Source organism: Balaenoptera physalus, assembly GCF_965194825.1.
Source record: "Balaenoptera physalus genome assembly, chromosome: 3".
Taxonomy (NCBI): Eukaryota; Metazoa; Chordata; class Mammalia; order Artiodactyla; family Balaenopteridae; genus Balaenoptera; species Balaenoptera physalus.
In genome coordinates, this window is record NC_138890.1 from 44,998,576 (window position 1) to 45,021,250 (window position 22,675).

At 43.0% G+C, this 22,675-nt stretch overlaps 1 protein-coding gene across 1 annotated transcript in view; it reads right to left on the reverse strand.

Moving 5' to 3' along the window:
• SGCD (sarcoglycan delta) overlaps window positions 1-22,675 on the reverse strand; it is a 419,219-nt gene that overhangs the window by 134,503 nt on the left and 262,041 nt on the right. The window contains exons 4-5 of the mRNA XM_082453954.1: window positions 22,550-22,637; window positions 15,694-15,813 (exon numbers count right to left, since the gene is read on the reverse strand). Coding sequence (XP_082310080.1) covers window positions 15,694-15,813; window positions 22,550-22,637 — 208 coding nt within the window. The remainder of the gene's footprint in view (window positions 1-15,693; window positions 15,814-22,549; window positions 22,638-22,675) is intronic.

Consider the following 22,675-nt stretch of genomic DNA (forward strand, 5'->3'; position numbering starts at 1 on the left):
TTGATCATAACTTCAGGATTGGGCCAAATCAGCCCTAAAGGAAGAAAAGAAAATGCTACCAAGTTCAGCACATCTCAGAATTATAAAGAAACAGATCCAACTATGAGATGTTATGAGTGCTACTATAGTAGTCTTCAAGGCATGCATCTAATATACAACTTAGCATTTGCCATTTTAAATGCCTGGGATGACAGGTGCAGCCTATCTTTTGCCCCGATAAGAGAAGGTTTTTGTACTGAGGAAACAACACTCGTTCTCAGTGGAAAGGGACTTGGGGGGAAGCATCACAAACAAGTGATGTAATAAATGTAAAAGATATAAAGCGGAGCTAAATGCATATGAGGTCCTTAACAAATGTCAGTAAAGTCATGAATGCCTTTTTAGGTCTATTTCAACTACAAGATTATATAAATAAGGGAATGGATATCCATCCTATATAACAGGCATAATATATGCTGTATTGAGAAGTAATGGAACTTCCCATGAGGAATGTCTTGCCCAGGCTGCTACATTCCTTACTTCATGGACAAAAGTAGGGCATCACACTGCTCCAAATGGGAGGCAGAGATTCAAACCTCTACTCATGTCACTTCTGTTTTCCCCACTCCAAACATCCATCTCCTGCAGAGCCATCATCTTGAATGCTTTGCTTCTGCCACTACTTTAGGGCCAAGCCCCAGGCTGGAGAGACAGCAGGGTCACCCTTACCAGTGACTGACATTCACTGTGTACCTGCTGTGTGCATGGCCTGACGTCAGGCACTACAGAGGGGGAAAGAATGGAATCTACAACCTTGAGAAATCAGAAAGAAGGACATGCAACCTTCTGAGGGGATGAAGGGCAGAGAACCAGAGACACTCGAGTTTATTTATAGAGGGACTTCACTCAGTGTTCTGTACACCTTCCCTCTGGTCCATGGTTTCTCAAACTTGGTACTATTAATATCTGGGCCAGGCAATTCTTTGCTGTGGGAGCTGTCTTGTGCATTGTAGGGTAGTGAGCAGCAACCCCGTCCTCTAGCAATTATGTGCCAGTAGCAAGGCCCCCACCCCCTTCACTTCTAGTGGTGACAATCAAAGATATCTGTAGACATCTGTATACATTTCCACGGGGGGGCAGAATCATCCCTGTTGAGAACCATTATCTGGTCCCAGTGCACTGTAACATCCTCATCCTAACAGCTCCAAGCTAACCCCATCCTCAGAATTTAACCATAGAGCCAGCTCCATGTGAAGAAGGAGGCCCTTTCATCTGCTCCATGATATTAAACATGAAGTGATATAGACATACCTGAGAGTTTGGAATCATGTCTCATACTTGTTATATTCAACCTGAATCCCCAGCTTAACATAGAGATTGCACATAATAAGTGCAACAATTGTTTTTTTAGATGTTGATAACTGTCTAATATTGGCTTTGTTTGGTAATCTTGGGCATTCTGTATAATGGGTTAAAAATACAGTTCTGAGAAGAGATCTTCAGCAGCCCGACAAAAGGCTCCATGGCAGAAAAAAGGAGAAGAACGCTTGCTTTCGGATGACCATCCAACATAAGTATCAGGCAAGTGTTCAGAGATCCAAGTCCATCTCTTAGAACTTTCTGCATCATCCGCAGGGGTGCTTGGGGGAGGGTCAGACTCACAGCAGGGTCTAACCACTGTTATTGTGAGGCATGGGTGACTTATATCTCACCTGAGTCAAGGTCTGACCTCAGGGCAGAAGCACACACTAGCTGAGAAACTTTGGGCAAGCTGTTTTACCTGCATAGGCTTCAATCTCTTAATCTTTAAGACGGAGATTTAGAAATTTCCTTTCCTTTCTTTTTTTTTCTCTCCATCCTAAGTACCTTTAAGGATGGTTCAGAGAATCAAATAAGATGCCAGCAAATATTCAGATCTAACTCAGTTTTACTATGCAGAGGGTGACTATACATTCAGTTTTCTAGGATTTCATGAGCTCTTGTGCATTAGCCCACCTGTGATTTGTGGTAGCACAGACATTCCCCAAACTCACTTATATAATGGTTCTGTCTGAGAATCACGGAAGGAAAGAAGGAAGGGAGGGCAGGACAAAGATGGAGACAGAAAGAGGAAAGGAATCGTCTTAAACACCAGTCAGTTCAGCTGCTATCCCATAGTTCATTTTTCATCCCTCCATTGTTCAGGTGACAGGACGAAGGTTTTGAACTCGAGTTCAGTTACCAGGCTGGACCACAAGAGTAACAGTGGTCTTCTATGTTATCTTCTTCCAGCAGGAAGCGCTTCTCCTGCCCTTCCTAACTTCACCCAATGAAATCCTTCAAGGGCTAACTCAAATCTCCACTTCTCAGTAAAGGCCTTTCTTTGGAATTTCTGTGACCCCAATGCTCTGGGCACTTTTAGGGTACATTTCTCTGGTGCATTTCTCACATCTCATCCTCCAGCATAAGTTCCCAAAGGCAGGTAGAGACCATGCCTTATAAATCCAATGCCCTGGCACCTTCCATTGGTTCACTAGAAATCTTTGATTAGAATATGCTAAGGAGAGACATATTTTCAGAGTCCTGGGAGAAAGAATTAGGCCAGAGGAACTTGTTCATGCAAGGATGCCCTCATTAAACATACAGTTGAAGCACTAGGGCCTGAACACTCCCCAATAGCCAATCAGCTAGACAGATAGGAAGTCGAGAGGGAAAGTCATTTTCCTTGGCAGCTGAGACGCATTTAACAGCCAAAGGAGAAAAGCACATTACCTTTATCCATAGCTCATAGGCACCCTGCATACTAATTGCACATCAGCTCTCTCCTTTGTTTGGTTAAACGCAATCTCTTCCACAAGCCCATGATACAACAACTTTAAATGTGCTCTGACCTCTGATCAGCTCCAACTAAGCAATTTAGCGGGAAGAAATGCACTGTGTCCAGACATCATCAAGCCATGCTTGTGCTCTTTCCAACCGGCATAATCTTGTCCTTTCTCATATGCACAGCCTGTTTCCTTTGGGCTGAGAGTGAAAAAGAGCAATGGGAACTGTCTGTGAGCACTGTAAGCCTTGTAGAGCAGGCTCATGACTTTCCTTTTGGATTAAACTACCAATCATAGCCCTCATGGGTGCATTTGGTCCCAAGACTAGCAGATTTGTCCAACCTACCCCTCACCGGCTGACTGTCCTCACAGCACCCTATAAATCACAAATCAGATCTTGTCACTCCCCAGTATGAAGCCCTTCAGTGTCTCCCCACTACTTTTAAATCTATATCTTAATATGATACACAGTGCCCACTATATTATGCTTTTATAATATATTCATACACACACACACCTCCATAAGTATCCAGGTATTTGTAATAGTTCTATTTTGTATAACTTATATAATGTGTATACATATAACATATACACATATATATGACATACATAACAAATACATACACCATACATACATATGAAACTTATATAGAAATGTATATGTATATTTGTAGCTACATGTATGTGATATATGTTAAAAGCATAGGCTCTTCATAACAAAATAATGAACTGCACACTTTAAATAGGTGAACTGTAAGATAATGTGAATTATATCTCAACAAAGGTGTTATAAAAAAACAAAATATATGCTCTAGAGTCTGATTATCTGGGTTTGCATCTCTCTTCTGCCACTTAACTTGCTACATAACCTTGGGGGAACTTACCTCTCTATTTGTCAGTTTGTTCATATGTAAAGTGAGAACAATAAAACGTATCTCAGAAGGCTATCGTGAGAACTGAGCTAACACGTAAAGAGATTTGAACAGTAGTCGGTATAGAGTAAGCATTTAATAAACTGTTAATTTATTCACATTTATAGCCTGTCTCTTTTCATGTCTGGGCACTCTATTCCTTGACCTCTACCCTCTGGCTGTGTTGAACTTTTACACTTTTCCAGAAAGGTCATGCTTCCCCAGGATTTTGTAGATGCCACTCCACTCTCAGCCCCTCCAAGTCCCTTTTCCTTGATTAACTCCTGTTTATCTTGCCAGCCTCAACTTAATCAACTTAATCATCATTTCCTTAAGGAAGATTCTCCTTACTTGCAAAATTAGGTTAAAGTCTCCTAATTTTATGTTTCTATACATCTTGTACTTCTCGCATAAGACATATTCTTCTCACGTAAATGTTTAAAACATCTGTCTTTCTTGCTCGGCTGCACATTCCAGAAAGACAGGGGCCCGGGGTATCCCTCCGGTCAGCGCAGCAGTTGGCCAGAATAACCACTCAACTAATATTGGCTGAATGCGATTGAATTTCTTTCTGTAGTTTTGCCATTTTTGTAGTGAGAACTGCTTACACTATGGCTTGAATAATGCCAAGAACCTTCCTGCTGAAGTCACTTCCTTTCTTTTTTGACCCGTGAAAGTTCCTGCATCATAAATAACTTCTAAGTGTCCAACTCTACTTAACTTTTCTCTTTGGCTTACAAAATAAAAATCCTATCAAATATTTCCATGAACATTGCAGACACATCCCGTCCAGGACACTGCCAAAAGGAGAAAATCCCTGGGAGGCTCTCACAGAAACCTGAGACGTTGTCTTAACTCAGCCTTTTGGAGAAGAAAGCAATTCCTGTTTACTCTATGCTGATAATGACAAGTCCTTCCCCAAGGATAAACCCAAATGTGCTTATTTGCTGGAAAAAAACCAGTGGCGGCTCATCCCACTTCCTCTGTCCCGTAGAGCTGGGCTCATGCTTCCCGTGACCCTGCTGTCTGGGGGCTGTGCTCACTGCCCCACGTCTGCGAAGTCTACCTCCATCCCCACCCATCACACTTCCCCTCGACTTCTCCTCTGGGAAGTTCTACAGGTCACCTCCACGAGCTTGGTCTCCTACCCCCGTCTCCAGCACAAACTGCAGCCAAGGGCTATCTTACATTTTTTTGTTTAACTTTTTAAAAACCATTTTCGCTGCTATTTAATATTTCACTGGGTATATGCTTTATATACTAGACTATAACCGACATGTGATCAAGGAACTTTTGTGCTGGGTCCTTCCATCCCTGCACTGAACTTCCATGGGTGATAGCTGCACAAATGCTGTTCAATAGGAATTTATAGGGGGAACAGGCATCAATACACTGGGCACTTATGCTGTGCTTAGCACCATGCCAAGGACCTTACGTATATCACGTAGGTACTCTTATCACGCTCATTATGCAGATGAGCAACCTGAGGCTTTCCAAGATTTAGGAACTTGCCCAAGGTTGTACCGCCAGAGCCAGAAGTGGAATCCAGTTGGTCTGCCTCCAAAGCCCCTACCCAGGTAACCATTATGCTGTCCGATACTACTGTCCCTCAAAGAAGAAACTTAGGCATTTGCTTCTATCTTGTGTCCTGAAGGGTTCTGGATATTTTCTCCTCTAGCTCTCCTTATTTCTTTTGTTTATATTCACCCTCGCCACCTTTCCCCACTACTCCTTGGGAAGACAGGGTGCCGAAGCAGTTGAGATTCAAAGACCGGTACATGGCAAAAGCTTAGAGCAAGGTGGGAGGGAAAGCACAGTACAAGTATGTTTAGCGCTCTTTCCTCCCACTCAAATGAGCAGAATTAAACTCAAGTCCCTTCCTTAGAGGAGAATAAAGTTAATTTCCTTCCTTATTCTGCATACTGAGAGTTTCTTATTCACATTGTCATCTCGTTAAATTCCTAACGTCACCGTGGAATACCAACATTCCCCTTGGCCTCTGCTGGGAAGAAAGAAAAAAAATCCAACTCAGGTGACTTCTGGTTGCATAAGAATATTCTACAACAGTGAATATAATTAATGAGAAAGGAGACGATAGAGACAAACTCTCTGGCAAGCCTCTTGCCACTGAAGATGGCCTGGTAGAAGTTAGTTTATCTCCTTGTCTGAAAATACTCTGTTTTTGGCATTAACTGGCAAGAAGACAACTTTGAGGATAAAAACAAGCCAACAGATGCCTGAAAGCATATTAGCTGTAGCTTGATAGAGAAATTAAAGTCGTCTCGGTTCCACAAACAAAAAAACAAACATGGCCCTCCCTCAGTAAGTGCTGGAATTGGTTCTCCTGCAAGCAGCCAGATAGTGCACTTCATCAACTCTTTAATCAAACTAGAAAGCTGACGAATGTCCCCAACTGCCTTTTTTCCTCCTCTTCCCACCCCCATATGCAAATGAGGAAGACAACGGCTCAGCAACTGGGGAGGTTGGCTAAGGCAACACTGCTGGGACAGCTGGGGATGTTGACACAGAATGATTAATCCATCACGCTGGTATGAAATCACATCTCCCTCCTGCCCAAGGGAAAAGCGCATGGGGCCCGGCAAATGCATCCTCCTCCCACATCAGGAATCAACCCCTAAGCATGGGGGGGAAAGCTGACCCTAGGCAGCTTAAGATGCCCGTGCACGTGGGTGGGTGAACACGTGAAACCAGGTGGCGGAATCACCCAGGCTTTGGGACTGGCTCTTTTTTATTTTTTGGAGAATGATGAGAGTTGTACTTCCAGGAGCCTTTCCGATGAAACCCCGTTATTATTTCTCTATTGTAAAATTGTGCTTTTTCTCATTTAGTTATCTCTGGTTTATTAAGGTTGGAACTGTTCATCTGAGACTCTTTTATAGGTGGCTTTCTCGCTACATTATTTATGAGAAATGTATCTTTATGATCTAATACAGTATTCCTGTATGCCTATAAATAATAAACCAACTTTGGGATGAGGTGCCAGAAGAACTCTACGACCGGCAGTTCTCTGTAAATAGTTGAATCCCCAGCAGATGATCTCTGCTAAGGATAACACAGAGACGGAGGGCCCTGGCAAGTTTCGGGTTCCTCTGATTTGTTACCCAAATGTTACTGTTAGATTGGTAAGCCCTTCTCTCCCAAGGATCAATGTCTGAACTATTCAGTTTTTACCACCACAGAAGAGGAAGTATGTTCCACTTTTTACTGTAATCCTGTAGCCTCTTTCATGCTTCCTTCTACTCACTGATGAGATACTTCAGAAAGGAGGAGAAAGAAGAGAAAAAGATGGAGGCAAAGAAATAGGAAAAGGGGAAAGTTTGTTTATTTAGCACCCACATACATGGACTAAATGATCTGAGTAACGTAGCCAACTTCAGGTAGCTGGTAGGTACAGCAGAACCCAGTTATGCCACATTCTAAAGCCTCTGAGTTCCTTCTCGTGGAGAAAGGCAGAGCGGATTAGAACAAGTGTAAGAACACAGGATGAGGCCCTCAAATTCTAAGGATGCCTCCAGCAAGGCAGCCATGGCCCCAGGAAGCCAGCCCTGAGCCTCCATCAGAGAAAGAAATGGCCTGCACCTGGGAGCTGTTTCAGTGATGTTCTATTTGATGAGCTTCTCTAAGTTCTTGCTCCCGGATGCCCTACTAGGCCATCACCTCTCTGGTGTTCACCTGTTCCATCTGTGTCAATGGTTCTCTTCTGCTCAGCTGCTCAGTGGGGCATCTCCTGTGGGCCTTTTCTTGGGCTGGCACTTCCCACCAAACACTTGGCTTCTCCTTTAGAGAGGTGCTCAAGTAGCACGATGCAGTGCGTCCACAACTGAACTATTCATCTTCAATCCTAAACCTGCTGTTGCTCCTATACATTTCTGTCAACCGTGCCACAGCGTCTGACTGACAAGGTGCACAAGACCAGAAGCATCCCAGCTTCCCTCCCTCTTGACGTTCCACGTCCAATTAGTTGCCAAGATTCATTAGTTCTCCTTCAAGATGATCGTTCCCATTTGTTCTCTCTCTCTCTCTCTATCCTAGTTTAGGACTTTATGAATCCTCAACAAAGATATTATAATAATCTCTTAACTTAGATGCAAGGTCTCACTCCCTCTGTTTCTCTGTACTATCCAGATTGGTTATCAAACATTCCAAGGTTCAAAAATTTCAATCCTTTCATGCAACAAATATTAGTGAGCACTTACTAGGCACTAGGTACTATTCTAGACTCTGAAAAACAAAAGTTGCTGTTGTCATGAAGTTTACATTTTTATGAGGTGGACAAGATGAAAATAAACACATATAGACACAACATGCTACGTCATGTTGTGATAATTGCTCTGAAGAGGAATAAAGCAGGTAAAAGTACAGACCAGCAATCAACAAACACTTCCTGTAACGTGCCAAATAATAAATATTTTAGGCTTTGTGGGCCATATGATCTGTCTCAACTACTAAACTCTGCTGTTGTAGTGTGAAAGCAACCATAGACAATACAAATGAGCCTGGCTGTGTTCCAGTACAACATTATTTACAAAACCAAGCAGTGGTAGTGGTGTGATTTGGCCCACAGGCCATACTCTGCCAACTCCTGGTATAGACTTGATAGCAGGAACATGCTATTTTTTAAAGGGAATCTAAGAAGACCTCTTTGATGAAGTGATATTTAAGCCATAAAGAAAGAGATCCTTTATGCGTAGACTGTAAAAGAGGATTCCATGCAGAGGGAAGCGTAAGTACAAACGCTGGGTGGTGAAAACATGCTTGGTAATGAAGCAAGGAAGCCAGCGCATCTGGGGCTAAGCAAGCAAGGGGGACAGAACTCACAGAGTGTCTTCCGTGGACACCCTTCATAATGCCTGGGTTCCACTGTTGCATGTACAACAGTCATGATTTTTCATGATCGTGCCTTTGATTATTATAATAAAAATATAATGAATATTTGCGATTTTTCTTTGCCCAGCACCCAGTTCCCCTCCCAGTAACACCACCTCAGTTTTCCTTTTGAGAACTGACCCCTTCTTTATCTCACTCCCAGGCACTTCCTGCCATAGCTCCAGCAGTGGAACATGAACCAGGCCATGCTAACCAGTGGATTCCATCATCCGGGTCTTGACGACTCGTTCAAGGATGGGCATATGGCCCAAGTCAGTCCAGTCAGAGTAAAAACAAGGACTTTGTTGGATTTGTATTAGGAAGGTAAGCACTCCTCCTGCTCACCAGCAGAGGTGATGACCAAATACAAGATTGGAAAGCAGAGCTAAGAGATGGTAAGAGAAAGATAGAGACTGAATTTTGGTCACATTATTCGAGCCACTGAATCTAGCCTGAAGCTGGCTACCACTGAACTTTTCTACCACACAAGGCAATAAATCTCCCCACCTCTGGCTTTGAGCTGGATCCATAGAAATTACAACCATATGAGTCCTGACAGATAAACATGTGCTATTCCATTTGCCAAGAAAGCACTCTCCCTATGTGTTTTTTCCCACCAATCCATACTCAAGACCTAGTTCAAATACTCCCTTCATTTACAAAGCTTTCAAAATTCTCTCTGGGATACCACCCTACTACATCTAGAGTCTGTAATTCTGGAGTCACTTTGCTTCTAACCTTCTAAGAAGCTTGTTTTCTGCTTGGGCTCTCACATATCTGCATATGTGTTTCATCTCCCTGATAAGATACCTCCCTGAAAGAGCAGAAAAATAACCACTTCATCTCTATATCTCCATGACTCCAATAACGGTACAGATATCTTATATATAAATGTATGTGTGTGTGTGTGTGTGTATACACACACACACACACACACACACACACATAAATTTAATGAATAAACACTACTAAGAACACCCTACTCTTTTCATCATAATTATCAATTACCAGGCTGCAGTACAGAGTTTCATCAAAAACTAATGCAAAAGCCTAAAGGCATCAGACCACATTTAAATTTCTATAAATCTTATGTTAATTTAAATGGCTTTAGATTTAATTTAAAATGTTTTTCAGTTGACAGTAATGTAACTTGGATAATTAGCATCAAGTGGCATCTAGAGGACATATTTAAAAAATGAACCTAGAGTATAAAGAGACCTAATTAACAATTAGAATAACATTTTATAATTATGCTTTGTTTATAAGGGCTATAATGTCCAATTCATTGTTCAATGAAACTGGTCATTAATGAAGATCAAAATTATGTTCTCCCTGGTGTCTCCATGAAGATGTCTCTTAGATGCGCTGGCTTTTATGTTGCCTACTTTTGCTGCTTTTTAAAGGCCACTGCTGACTGGTATTTCATACCTTTGTTCTGTAATTAAAGTTAAACTATACCATGCCTCATCCTGCATGCTAATTTTACAGCTTTTTGGTTATTAAATGAATGGGCTTGGCTATAAACTTAAATTCTCTTGTGTAAGACCTAAATAGATACCTTTGTAATATGGAAAACCTAAGGTTGACAAAGACATTGATGCCCATGTGAAGAAAGACAGGGTCTGGTACCTGAATGAAAGCAAGGCCCTGAAGCCTAGGGGCATGGAGGCCCCGTGTGGAGAGTTAGGGAAGTAGGTGCTGGAGAGGCGGGGAGTGTGACAGAGTGATTGGTAAGTTCAGCTGCAAGTGATGAAGTGAAAGTGATGGCGAGACAGCCACGCAGAAAAGTCCAGGTGTTTGGAAATGTGGAACTAGAAATGAGAAGACAGTTCAAGGCAAATACAGATTTGAGGGTCACCTGAAAAGGGCAATTATTGAAACTGTATGTAAGTATGGGATTTTCCATAGAAACATGAAAAAAGAAAACTAAGGACTGACCCAGGGGCAAGTCCATATGTGGTGCCAGGAGTGAATCCATGTCACTGAGTAAGTGAAAGAAGAGGTAGTGAAGGAAGTGGAGGAACAGTTACAGATGTGGGAAAACTGTGGGAAGAGCGGTGTCTCTAGAAACCAGAAATGAGGGGAATAAGTGGACAACTGTGGTCCAGTTCTCCTTCCCGCTCAGTATGATGCAACGTGCTGTGGAGTGCAGGGAAGTTGCAGATCACTGTGACAGAGGTCATCAGGCGCAGCGGGTAAGACTGCCTGGATTCAGATCCTGACTCTGCCAGTTTCCCTCTGTGGAACTGAGGACAAAGTTCACAGCACTCTGTGCCCCAGTTTGCCCCTCTATAAATCAAGGTGATGAGCCAGGTTCCTCTACGATTGTGCTGTGGATCAATTGCATTTACTCATGGCAAGTGACTGGCATCTTGCACAGAAAAAGCCCTCAGTGTGTGTTTGCTCTATTTATATTGTAGCTTTTCTGGAGCAAAGTGGAAAAGGCTGAACCTGAACTCAAATGAGAGCTACCAGCAAAGTGGCGGCAAAATGATTGAGCTGTGACTGTCTCAGGTCAGTGTTCTTTAGCCTAGCGGTCCCCAACCTTTTTGGCACCAGGGACCGGTTTCATGGAAGACAATTTTCCACGGACTGGGGAGGGGGGGCGATGGTTCAGGAGGTAATGCGAGCGGCATTAATGGGGAGCGGCAGATGAAGCTTGGCTCACTCGCCTGCCGCTCACTTCCTGCTCCACAGCCTGGTTCCTAATAGGCTGCGGACTGGTAGCGGTCCGCAGCCCGGGGGTTGGAGACCCCTGCTTTAGCCTGCATCAGAATCACCTACAGCTTACTGGCCCTACTCCTGAGTTTCTGATCAATAGGTCTAGGGTGGAGCTTGAGAATCTGCATGTCGAACAAGTAGACCATAGCTGATGCTCCTAATTTAAGGACCATGCTCCGAGAACCACTGTCTTTGAGTGGAAGGAAAGACCCTACAGTTTTGGGAATTCAACCCAGGCCTTCAATCCCTGTTTTGAAAAGGTGTTTTCTCTTCTGACCCTAGCTGTGTTCAGGAAATCTACCAGTCCAAACTTAACTGATATCTGAACACTCCTACAAGTCCTAAGCCAATTTCTGAGTACCTTCTTCTGTGAACATACAAGGGCTATGTACAATTTTAGAACTTGATGGGTTCCCTGAAGTCCAAGTGGACCAACAAAAACCATCACCAACACAACAGTCAGCACGCAGAGTGCTGACCTTGTACCAATCACTGTGCTGATAATCAGTACATATATTGTACCATCTACTTCTCCCAACTCCTGAGAGAGTCAGGCATTATTACACCATGTCACAGAGTAGAAGGAAGCCTAGAAAGGTAAAGTGACATATCCCAAGGCACTGGCTGACAAATGACAGAAACCAGGATTAAACCTGTTCTCTCGACCACTCAACTACACAGCTCTTGCCTGCTCTTTTTACCCCAGGAAACATGTGCATTATGAAAGGTCAGCAACTGTTGTCTGCCTACATGATTCCTCCATATCTTTTCCAGGATAAAAGTTTCCAGATAGTCGAACTGTTCTTTATGAGGTATGGCTACTAGTCCTTTAGCCAGACTATTCAAGGTCCTTGGAGTGTGCCCAAGGTAGTCATTATCTTGAAAACTGAATCGGTGGGTGTGGTTATCCAGAGAGGAGTATAAAACAATTGTTCTGAGCCCATGGGTTAAGCAACTGTCTCCAAGAGACATTATCTCCTTAGGGTTATTATTATCTTCTACTGCTTGTTCTTACTCAGCTATCAACTAAAATTACTGATTTATTTACAGATGTTTCTTACTGTATTCATTCATTCTTACTTCCATTCTTTATTGTATTCCTCTCTCTTTGTTTTATACGTGTAGAAACTAAAGCTTAAAGAGAAAAATAGACTTGGATAGGGTCACTCAGATCGTAAATGCTTGAGCAAAGATTCAAACCCAGGTTATGTTAGATTCCACCACGAAATATGCATCCAGATTCCAACCTCCCAAGAGTCTTTGAGCAGTCTGATGACTCAAAAAGACAAACTTCTCATTAAGCTGAAAATGAAATTGCCTAAACTTCTCGTTCCACACCATATGGCTGAATCCCAGATGACAGGAAGCTCATTTCTGCAACACGCTAGGCTCATTTCGCTGAGTAGGTTGATGCGAGATTTGTGGGGTGGTCATTTCCTCTTCTTTACAGCATTGGTAGCAGCAGTGGTATTTATTATGATGCTTCCTTTCTACATTTTTACACAAAAAAGCAAATGCTTCTGATGATGGATAGAGACAGATTTTATCCTAAATCATTCTGTAAGTGAAATATCACAAGCACAAGAAACAACAGCAGCAAAATTATCCACCTGCCTTCAAGCGACCAAATGCTACAATCATCTTCCAATCCTTAGTTTATGTCACGATAGGGGAGGGGGGGGAAGTTCTTAAATGATACCATCACAGAGGTTTGTACACTAGGATGAAACCACAGTGTTTGGACATCTAAAATATCTGTATATTTGCAAAGTCAGGTTTTAAAGCAGTGAGATGACTCACGAAGCACCAAAGACTAATGGGAGGTGCCAAACACCATTTGTACAAAATGATCTCGGCATGAGATACCATCACTTTTTCCCCTGGGCAGTTATTTTAGAACTGGTAGAGCAAAATACTCTTGACTAAGAGGATAGCTTAAAGTTTCTGCATTTTCCCCCCCCAAGACTTAGAACTAACATAGAAAGTGCCATTTCTACGAATAATAGAGGAAAACATTCATTGTGAGAGTTGGCAAAGGTCTTAGAACTACATTTATGTGTAGCCATGTGCACTGAGGGTGGAGTCCACAGGCAAGGATTTGAACATCAGTCCCACCACTTACTGGTACTTGATCTTGGCAAGATTCTTCACCTTTTCAAGCCTTAGTGTACTCATCTAAAAATGGGACCAATTTGAGGAGGCAGCAAAGTATAGTGCGTTAACGTGAAGCAGTCTGTATTCAAATACCTGGCTGGGAATCCTGGCTCTCACCCTTTACTATGGCTCACCTCTCCCTATAGCTCAGTTCCGTCATCTGTAAAATGGGGATGATAAAAACGGTGCCTGCCTCACAAGGTGTTGGTGAGGTCTAAACGTAATAATGCACATAAAGCATGCTACTTGGATCATGGCAAGTGGTCAGTAGACTTTACCTTTTTTTTTAAAAAACTATCTACTTAAGGGGTTTTAAAAATAAGTTCTAAGAGGTCTCCCAAGGACAGAATGGGGGGAAGAATGAAGCTATACAGCTTAACCTTTATGCCTTAAAAGCCCCATCCACAACCCAGAGCAGTGTTGTTGTTTTATACATTTTATTGATTGGGGTTTGGTATGAAATTTTATTTTTAAAAGTTTCTGTTGCTAAGTTTTAAAAAATTGTTTGAAACTTCTGCTCTAGACAACTCTCATTTTACAGATAGGAAAAAGCAAGGCCCTGAAAGACAAAGGAATTGTTCCATCCCAGTGAGCACCTGACCAGAGATTAGACCGCCCCTGGCTCGCTGCCTCTGCACCCGGCCCTCCCATGCCATTGAGCTCTGTCAGGATGGCGACTGCCATCTTCTGACTCTGCTGAGCCTGATGCTGATCAGAACGATGCTGAAGTTTTGACACTGACAGAGGAAAGCACAATGGGGCCAGTAAGAGTGATAGGGGAGTCAGGGGTAAATACAGGCGGGAGAGTAGAGGGTGAGTGTGTGTGTGGGGTGTGTGTGTGTGCGTGCATGCTCATGTGTGTTATTATGTTAGGCACTCAAGATCCACTAAGTATGAGAGGCTGGTGGAATATCTAGATGAAAAGGAAGACCTAGAACTCAGGGAAGATGCCAGGCATGGGGATGGAAACTTAGGAGCCATCTAGCAAGAAAGTTAGATATGAATGTGTATTATATCAGATAGAGAGACAGACAGACAGGCCAGACAAGCTGATGGACTGAGGGTGGAGGTGATGAACAGGAGGAAGATAGCACTAATAGAGAAGAAAGAAGATGCAGGGTGCAACTAATAATGTAGACAACAAATAATAAGTTCAAGTACAAATAACATAATAACTTAAGTTAATAACATCTAGCACTTAGTGAACACTTCCTATTTTTTAGCCAACTTACTAACCACTTTTCATAGATTATTTCACTCAATCCTTCCAGACTCAGAAGGTAGATACTTCTATTAATCCCATTTTATAGATGAGCAAAACATAGGTGTAGAGAGGTTAGCTAACTTGCTTTAGGTCACACAGTTAGTAAAAGATAGAGATAGCATTCAAATTATAGTGGTTTAATTCCAGAGTCTGAGCTTTTAACTGGTACTCATAGAGAGCAAGAGAAGGAAAAGCAGGATTAGTATTAATAGTAGCATGAGTATTAACAGCAGCAGCACTGAATGAGTACTATTTTGTGCTCGGCACTGTGATAAGTGTGTATAACATGATCTAACACAATCTGATTGAGCCCTAGGGAGAAGTAGAGGAGGTGGATGTTCTTAGCCCAATCGAGCAGAAAAGGAACCTGGTTCAGTGATGTTGGTAATTTGTCTAAAATCACACAGCTAGTAGGTGACAGAGCCGGATGAAAAGCTAGGTTAGCTCCAGAACCAGAACTCTTAAACCACCCTGCTAGACCATTTCTGTGTACAGCCAAATTCAGTGATTCCAATAGTGGAACCAACAGAGAAATTCCTGCTTTTAAAAATAAATTCTTGGGTCCTTACAACAGAACTTCTAATTCAGTAACTCATGCTTGGATCTGTGAACCTGAACTTTTCAGAAGTTCCCTACGTGATTCTTAATTTACAACCAGGTTTAGTAATCACTATAACAACGTATACAAGTCTTGACTGCTTACTGCAGGACTGCCAACCTGTGAGGATTAGTACATTTCTTGGTATGAGCACACATCCTCACCCAAAGCTTGATGTTGGCAGACGTGCCACAAAGACTCATGATTTGAGAGACTTTTAAGGTGGGGACTGGGAGATTCATCGACCTTGCTTTGAGAGAGTAAAATTACCTTTACAGGTAATTAGCCTAAATCACTCTTCTACACACCATTTAACTTTTCCTCTAAAATGTACACAGTAGCATTAAACCAGTTCAATGACTGAAGTTTACTTACCTAAAACTCTTAATCTCTCAGCTCCTACTACCACTTCATTGTTGTCTGCAGAGAAGAGCAATTTTCCAGAAACTGTCTTTACCTCGAACTTTTTGCCATAAGCTTCTACAGCTTTTGGCCCTAGAAGGGGGAGAGAAAGAATACATTAGTTCCGTTGCATTCAATTATAAAGAGCTTTTCACAGAACATATACATCTGACAAGATTGTATTGGACTTTAATGTAAGTGGATTGGTTTTCAGAAGCTAGCTGTGACAATTAGCCTCATGACTCTAGCCGTATCTCGTCAATTACTTTTAATCATACGCTCTCCAGCTATGATTTTAAAAACCATCATGTCCTTCCTCCAAACTAATGTTTGAGTGAGATTTCCCTCAGCTAACCACTAAATTACTTTTAAATACTTGTAGATTTTGGCTTGCATTTATGAAAGTACAAAATACTCACCACCTCTTGAAGGACCGGCATATCTTTGGCCAGCCCTAACTGTTGGAAAGGGCACCTTTAAATTCAGCTGAAATCTGCCTCACTCTTTCTACCCTTGACCCACTGTCTGCATTTGACACCAGACAAGTATATAAGTCATTTCTTGACAGAAGAGGCTATAATATCTTGTAATTAATTGCCTTGAAAGTTACTGAATCTTTCATTATAGAATTTCATTCAATAAAAAATAAATTTTAGAGGTTTTATCATATCACAACAGATACTATTCTTGAAGCTGAGGCTATAGTAGTGGCAAAAGGAAGACAAAGTCCCTGATCCCTTAGCACTTACGTGCTGATAGAGACAGACAGACATACATTTAAACATGTGTTAATAAATCAACCAGAAAACCGCAGAGAGTTTTAGGTATTATGGAAAAAGAACAGGTTAGTGTGTTAGAATTCTTAAAAAAAAAAAAAAAAAAATAGAGCTACCTAAATACCTGAAGTTCAGAAGGCTCCAAAAAGCTAGACCATAGAAACGCATCAGAATAACCTGGGGGTGTCATCATTCTCAATGATAATAGCTGAGATCAAAAAGGAATTTATCTTTTGGTCTGGAAATTCACATAGAAAAATATTTGAGGTAGAGTCCAGAATGCTTATATTTTTTCCAAAACTGCCCAGGAGATTCTGATACAACTGTCCCTCAGTATCTGTGGGGGATTAGGTCCAGGATACCTTTCGGATATCGAAATCCATGGATGCTCAAGTCCCTTATATAAAACGGTGTGAGGGGGTCTCCCTGGTGGCGCAGTGGTTGAGAATCTGCCTGCCAATGCAGGGGACACGGGTTCGAGCACTGGTCCGGGAGGATCCCACATGCCGCAGAGCAACTGGGCCCGTGAGCCACAATTACTGAGCCTGTGCGTCTGGAGCCTGTGCTCCGCAACAAGAGAGGCCGCGATAGTGAGAGGCCCGTGCATCGCGATGAAGAGTGGCCCCCGCTTGCCGCAGCTAGAGAAAGCCCTCGCACAGAAACGAAGACCCAACACAGCCAAAAATAAATAAATAAATAAATAAAATTTAAAAAACAAAAAACCCCCCAAAAAACGGTGTGATACTCGCATATAACTTATGCATATTCTCCTGTATATTTATTTGTTTTTATAAATTTAATTAATTAATTAATTTATTTATTTTTGGCTGTGTTGGGTCTCTGTTGCTGCACGCGGGCTTTCTCTAGTTGCGGCGAGTGGGGGCTACTCTTCGCTGCGGTGTGCAGGCTTCTCATTGTGGTGGCTTCTCTTGTTGCGAAGCACGGGCTCTAGGCGCTTGGGCTTCAGTAGTTGTGACACTCAGGCTCAGTAGTTGTGGCTTGCGGGCTCTAGAATGCAGGCTCAGTAGTTGTGGCACATGGGCTTAGCTGCTCCGCAGCATGTGGGATCTTCCTGGACCAGGGCTCGAACCCGTGTCCCCTGCATTGGCAGGTGGATTCTTAACCACTGTGCCATCAGGGTAGCCCCTCCTGTATACTTTAAATTATCTAATTACTTATGATACCCTAATACAATGTATGCTGTGTAAATAGTTGCAAATACAATATAAATACTATGTAAACAGTTACCAGCACGGAACAATCAAGTTTTGCTTTTTGGATCTTTCTGGAATTTTTTTTCCCCAAATGTTTCTACCTGTAGTTGGCTGAATACAGGAATGTGGAACTCGTGGATACGGAGGGCCGACTGTATAGTATTTTTGTTTCCTTCTAGTTATTTTTCAAGACAGTGTCACTTATTAGTAAAAAGTAGTAGTGAAAGGGCCCTCAGTGCCTTCCAGGCAAAGATCACTAGGAACACACTTGGAGTTGAACAAGTTGGGTTTTTAACTCATTGCCATGAGAGAGAACACACACCGTGGGGAACCATAGGGCTTCTCAATAAGAAGAAAATTTATTACAGGATCTGGCCTTATAATAGGTTATTTGGAGGCAGGGTTTAAGGAAGCAAGGTTTTGTTCTGGATTACATGCTGTCAGGAACTGGGAGTAATTTTACGATTAGCATCTTAGTAAATCTTATCTAGAGTAGGGAAGACCAGAACCATGCCAAACTGTAATGGATAAACAAACAGTAGTCATTCATATTATAGGGGGATAGGGGGAAGTTTGGTGATTCCTGTGGTTTGGATAAAAGTTTCTATTTTTCATCTATGTTCAGACATGATCAGAGTTGTGTTTGCTTTTTGTTTTTTCTCCATCCTTCATGGCCACGAGTGGCCTTGTCTGGTGTTGAGGTTCTGTGAGATCATTTATGTCCACACAGAACACCAATGCTTGGCTGATAGAGCCCGGCCAGCCCCTGGATGTCTGGGTCCGCTTTCCTCTTTGGTAAGACTATCACACTAAGAATCAGAAGACAAAAATTATGTCCCAACTCTCTCATTTTCTGGTAATGTGACTTTGGGCACATCATTTGATCTTTCTGAACCTCATTTTCTGCATCTGCAAAATTGTGCTACTACCATCGATTCTATCTACCGCATAGAAAGGTTAAAAGGACTGAATTATACTGTGTTTATAAAGAGAAATTTGTAGGCAGAAAAGAGTTGTGAAATGTGATCTTGTGATTATCATCACCATTGGGAACATAACCATCGCCATTTGTCTAATGTAATGGTCACAGCACATTGAAATGAACAAATGGTGACCATCTCTGAGTGAACTTCCCTCATTCGCATCATCACGTCAATTCAGCAAAACTGATCTCTTGCCAGTACATCCACACTGGCCCTCTGACAAAAAGAAGCACACTGGAAAGGCTCTTTAATGAGTGGGGGATGGAAACAGCAGACAGAACACACATTTCCAAATGGTATGGGACCTGGACATTGTCTTCTTTGACTGCCTTCACGCTGTACGTGAGAACAAGTGAAAGCAAAGCCAAGGGCTCCCTCAAGGTCACCAAGTGAGCTAATGGCAGATCTGCGTCTGGAACTGTGCCCTAGGAATTATTCCATAGCAGAAAAGGGATGTTTATTTGTCTAGAAAGGAAAAGGATGCTGGGGCAATTAGGAGAGGAACTTTTGGAGGATGAGAGGAATTAGGAAGCTGGAGACAAGGGAGAGAGAAATCCTGAAAGAAGAGACATGTACAGTGAGGGCTTGGGATTAGGTTGCTTAGGGAGGGCTAAGATGTAGCTGTCTTCTTGGTCACAACAAACCTTCAGTAAAATCTGTATTACTTGGCAATCCTTTGAGGTTGTTACCTTTTCTTTTTAGGGAGGAGACTGGAGATCAGGAGGTCTAGTGCTAATGAATGAATGAACAAGTGAATGAATGAATGATCTCAGGATGGCCATGGGGTGAGCACAATTTGCCCACTCTGGATCTAGTCAGATACGGTGGTATGACTTGTGGACACAAATGCTTGGACTTTGCTTTCATGGACTTGGGCAATACCATGAGACACACTCCTGAGGAGTCAAGAACCCTGGTCTGTGTGTAAACTAAGTTTACGCTGAACTTACGAATGGTGTGTGAGATACAGGAGCATGTACTGAAGAGACTGCAGCCATCAGAGAACACAAGATACCATTAAGTTATCTTGCTTTTCAAGGCTTCTGAGACTACAACATGGACTTTACCAGGGACAGAACTATTTGGGTATATAAAGCTCAGTAGTTGGTAGTTTTAGCCAAAACTCCACAGAGCAAATGCTGGCTCCATGGTGCAGATGGCTTGTCCTTTTGTTGATTTCACCTGGGGCTGCCAAAGTTCCCTGGACAAGATGAAATCTTTAAAAATAAAAAAAAAAAGGATTCTACAAAGAAAAGTAAATGGAGCTGGAGACCTGCGTTCGCTCAGGAGGTCTCTTGGTGAGCTCACTTCCTCTCTGGGATGGAAAAGATCGTTATTTGTAACCTGAAACTAATCTTCAGTTAATCCCTTTCTGTGCACAGTAGTGTACGTGTGAAGCACCTCCTTAATTAATCTCCTCCATCAGGATGCACTGGCCATCTCCCAGTCCTGCCACTGCCATGAATCTGGGAGCTAGAAGGACCTGGGGGCCGTGCAGTCTAATTTCTTTCCTCATCTCCCTTGATCCTGGGGCCTTTCCCCACTCTGGCTAGATGTTGTATAAGACTTCTACAACTTTCCTCCTTGCAGGTCAGAGGGTTCCCTGTTTGGACCTACTACTGAGATGATACTAAATCAGCAGCAGCATGAGTCAGGTATGCCTGTGTCGCCTGGTCTGGGAACTTAACCATCATTTAAAACATTGTTTCCTGTGAAAAGATTACCTGAATTGCTAACAATGGAATTTCTTCTGGGCTTTTGAGACATGATCATTAGGTAATAAGCAGGAGAACTCTTGAATCCTCAGGACTGCCATAGTAAACCCGGCCGCTTAGGCAAAATGATTTGCTGTCAGGTAAGTCCACCACTAAGTGTAATGGGCCTTAGGATATTTTCTCCTGGAACTGCTCTGTGCTTTCTACCATGTGCATCAATGTAAAAGGAGAACCCTGAAGGGAAACTTTAGGGGTGATCGTGCATGGGTGTATGTACTGGGAATTCTATTTGAATATATGTACTATCCTCTCTAGAAGGCATCTTGAAAGGCTGCTGCCGGCTGGTGTTAGTATGGCTTTCTGCCCATCTTGTTTAATATTAGCTACCTTGTGCCTTACTTTAAGAGGTAGGGATGGGGTCTCAGCTCCAGGGGCCTGCCCTGGTCAGGGGAGACAGGAAGAAGATGGGGAAGCAGAGAGGCAGGAGAGAGGAGAGAACAACAGAAGAGGAAAAGGAGAGAGAGAAAGAGGAGAGATAGGAGGACGGAGGAGGAGGAAGAAAGAAAGGACAGAGAGAAAGAGGGGAGAGGCAAGAGAGAAGGGGGAGGAGACAAAGGGAGATGGAGAGAGGGGGAGGGAAGAGGGGGTGAAGGAGGAGAAAAGGGGGAGTCGGAAGAGAGAAGCAAAAGGAGGAGGTGGGGAGGGAGGGGAGGGAGGAGGAAGAAGGAGGGGGAGAGAGAGACTCTTTTCCTGAGTAACAGTCATTCGTCCGGTTCCAGCTTTATGAAAACAAAATCTCTCAGGTCAGCCAAATCTCCCACTGCAAATAAATGGCAAATGATCAAATGATCAGGCTAAATAAGTCCCTTTTGAACGCGGGAATCTGGGAGCTGGAGGTCGGATTTATTTCCCTCCTGGAGGCAATTTTCACACACACCGCTTAAATCACTGCTTACTGAAGCTGTTTATTTAATTATTTAGCATTGTGACTGCGGGCCAGATGTTAGAGCAGCGAGGCCGCTGAGCTGGGCGCGCGCTGGAGGAGCAGTTTTATGGATCACGGGCTCTGCCACAGCCGTTCTTCCAGTGGGAGCCAGTCCAGGTCACCCACTGGCTGTGGCTCTCCAGACATACACATCTGGTGGCGGGAGAGTGAGGCTCTTTCCCCAGCAAGACTCTGGGCACAAAGGCACCTGCCTCCCCGTGGCATTTGGATTAGTGGGGCTCCAGATGTTTTAGTCCCAGCAATGTTTCAGGACATTTGGGCAACTGGCTTCTCGAAATGTCCATCTGCATACATTTCTTTCGGCCCTGAAGCCAAACAAATGGCATCTTCTGTCTGCAAGTGTAACAATGCCATTCAGACATAGCCCCCCCTTTCCCCTTCTGCTGCGGAGGTGCAGAACAGCTCCTATTTACCGCTGCTCATAACCTACAGAGGGGGCACTGGTCATACCACCCAGCGTGTTACCGCGACCATGAGGCCATGTTCATCATTGCAGTCATTATGGTGAATAACCAATCCTTGTTTAAATTTCAGGACTGTGCAGCTTAAACCCCATTGGGTGTTTTCCACGGCTGTTAGGAGCAGATCTGCTCTATGAAAAGGAACTACACAAACATACTCAGTCGGGGTACATCTGCATCTTGCAATTGAGCTAGGTTCAAAGTCAGCACGTACGGCAAATATGGCATGGATTAAAACTACCATTACAAATCCCTTTCACAACCCATAAAGTATGATGTGCACGGTTCTGTGTATACTGTGCTCTCTTCCAGTCAGTACAACACAGCCAGCTTTTCCTCTGGCACTGGAGCAGAGAGCTCTCCCGTGGTTGAGCACCAGCTGAAGCAGCTGGTGTTCAGGGGCCATGCTACGTGAAAAAGAGGTGATTCTTCCTCCCCACCCCCTAAACGAGTATCATCAGATTTGCATACGTTAAACGTGTGTATAGGATGAGACTCTGCCCTTGAGTGGCATCAGGGAACACATGCTTTGTTCTCTTTTCCGACACTGCAAAATGTGCGAGCAGACTTTCCTTTCTTTACATACATCACTTGGTGTTTCATTCAACCTTCCATGGTATGTTTTTTGAGTGCTTACCCTGGACCAGACACTGCTAAGTTCTTTCTTTTCTTACCTGTTATCAGCTGAGTTAGGACTTTAGTCTGTTCATTGAGGATGTTCACTGTCACATTTCTGGCAGATTTGAAGTACAGGGCATTACCCTGGAATAAGAAAATTAGAGAAACATATGAAAATGGCA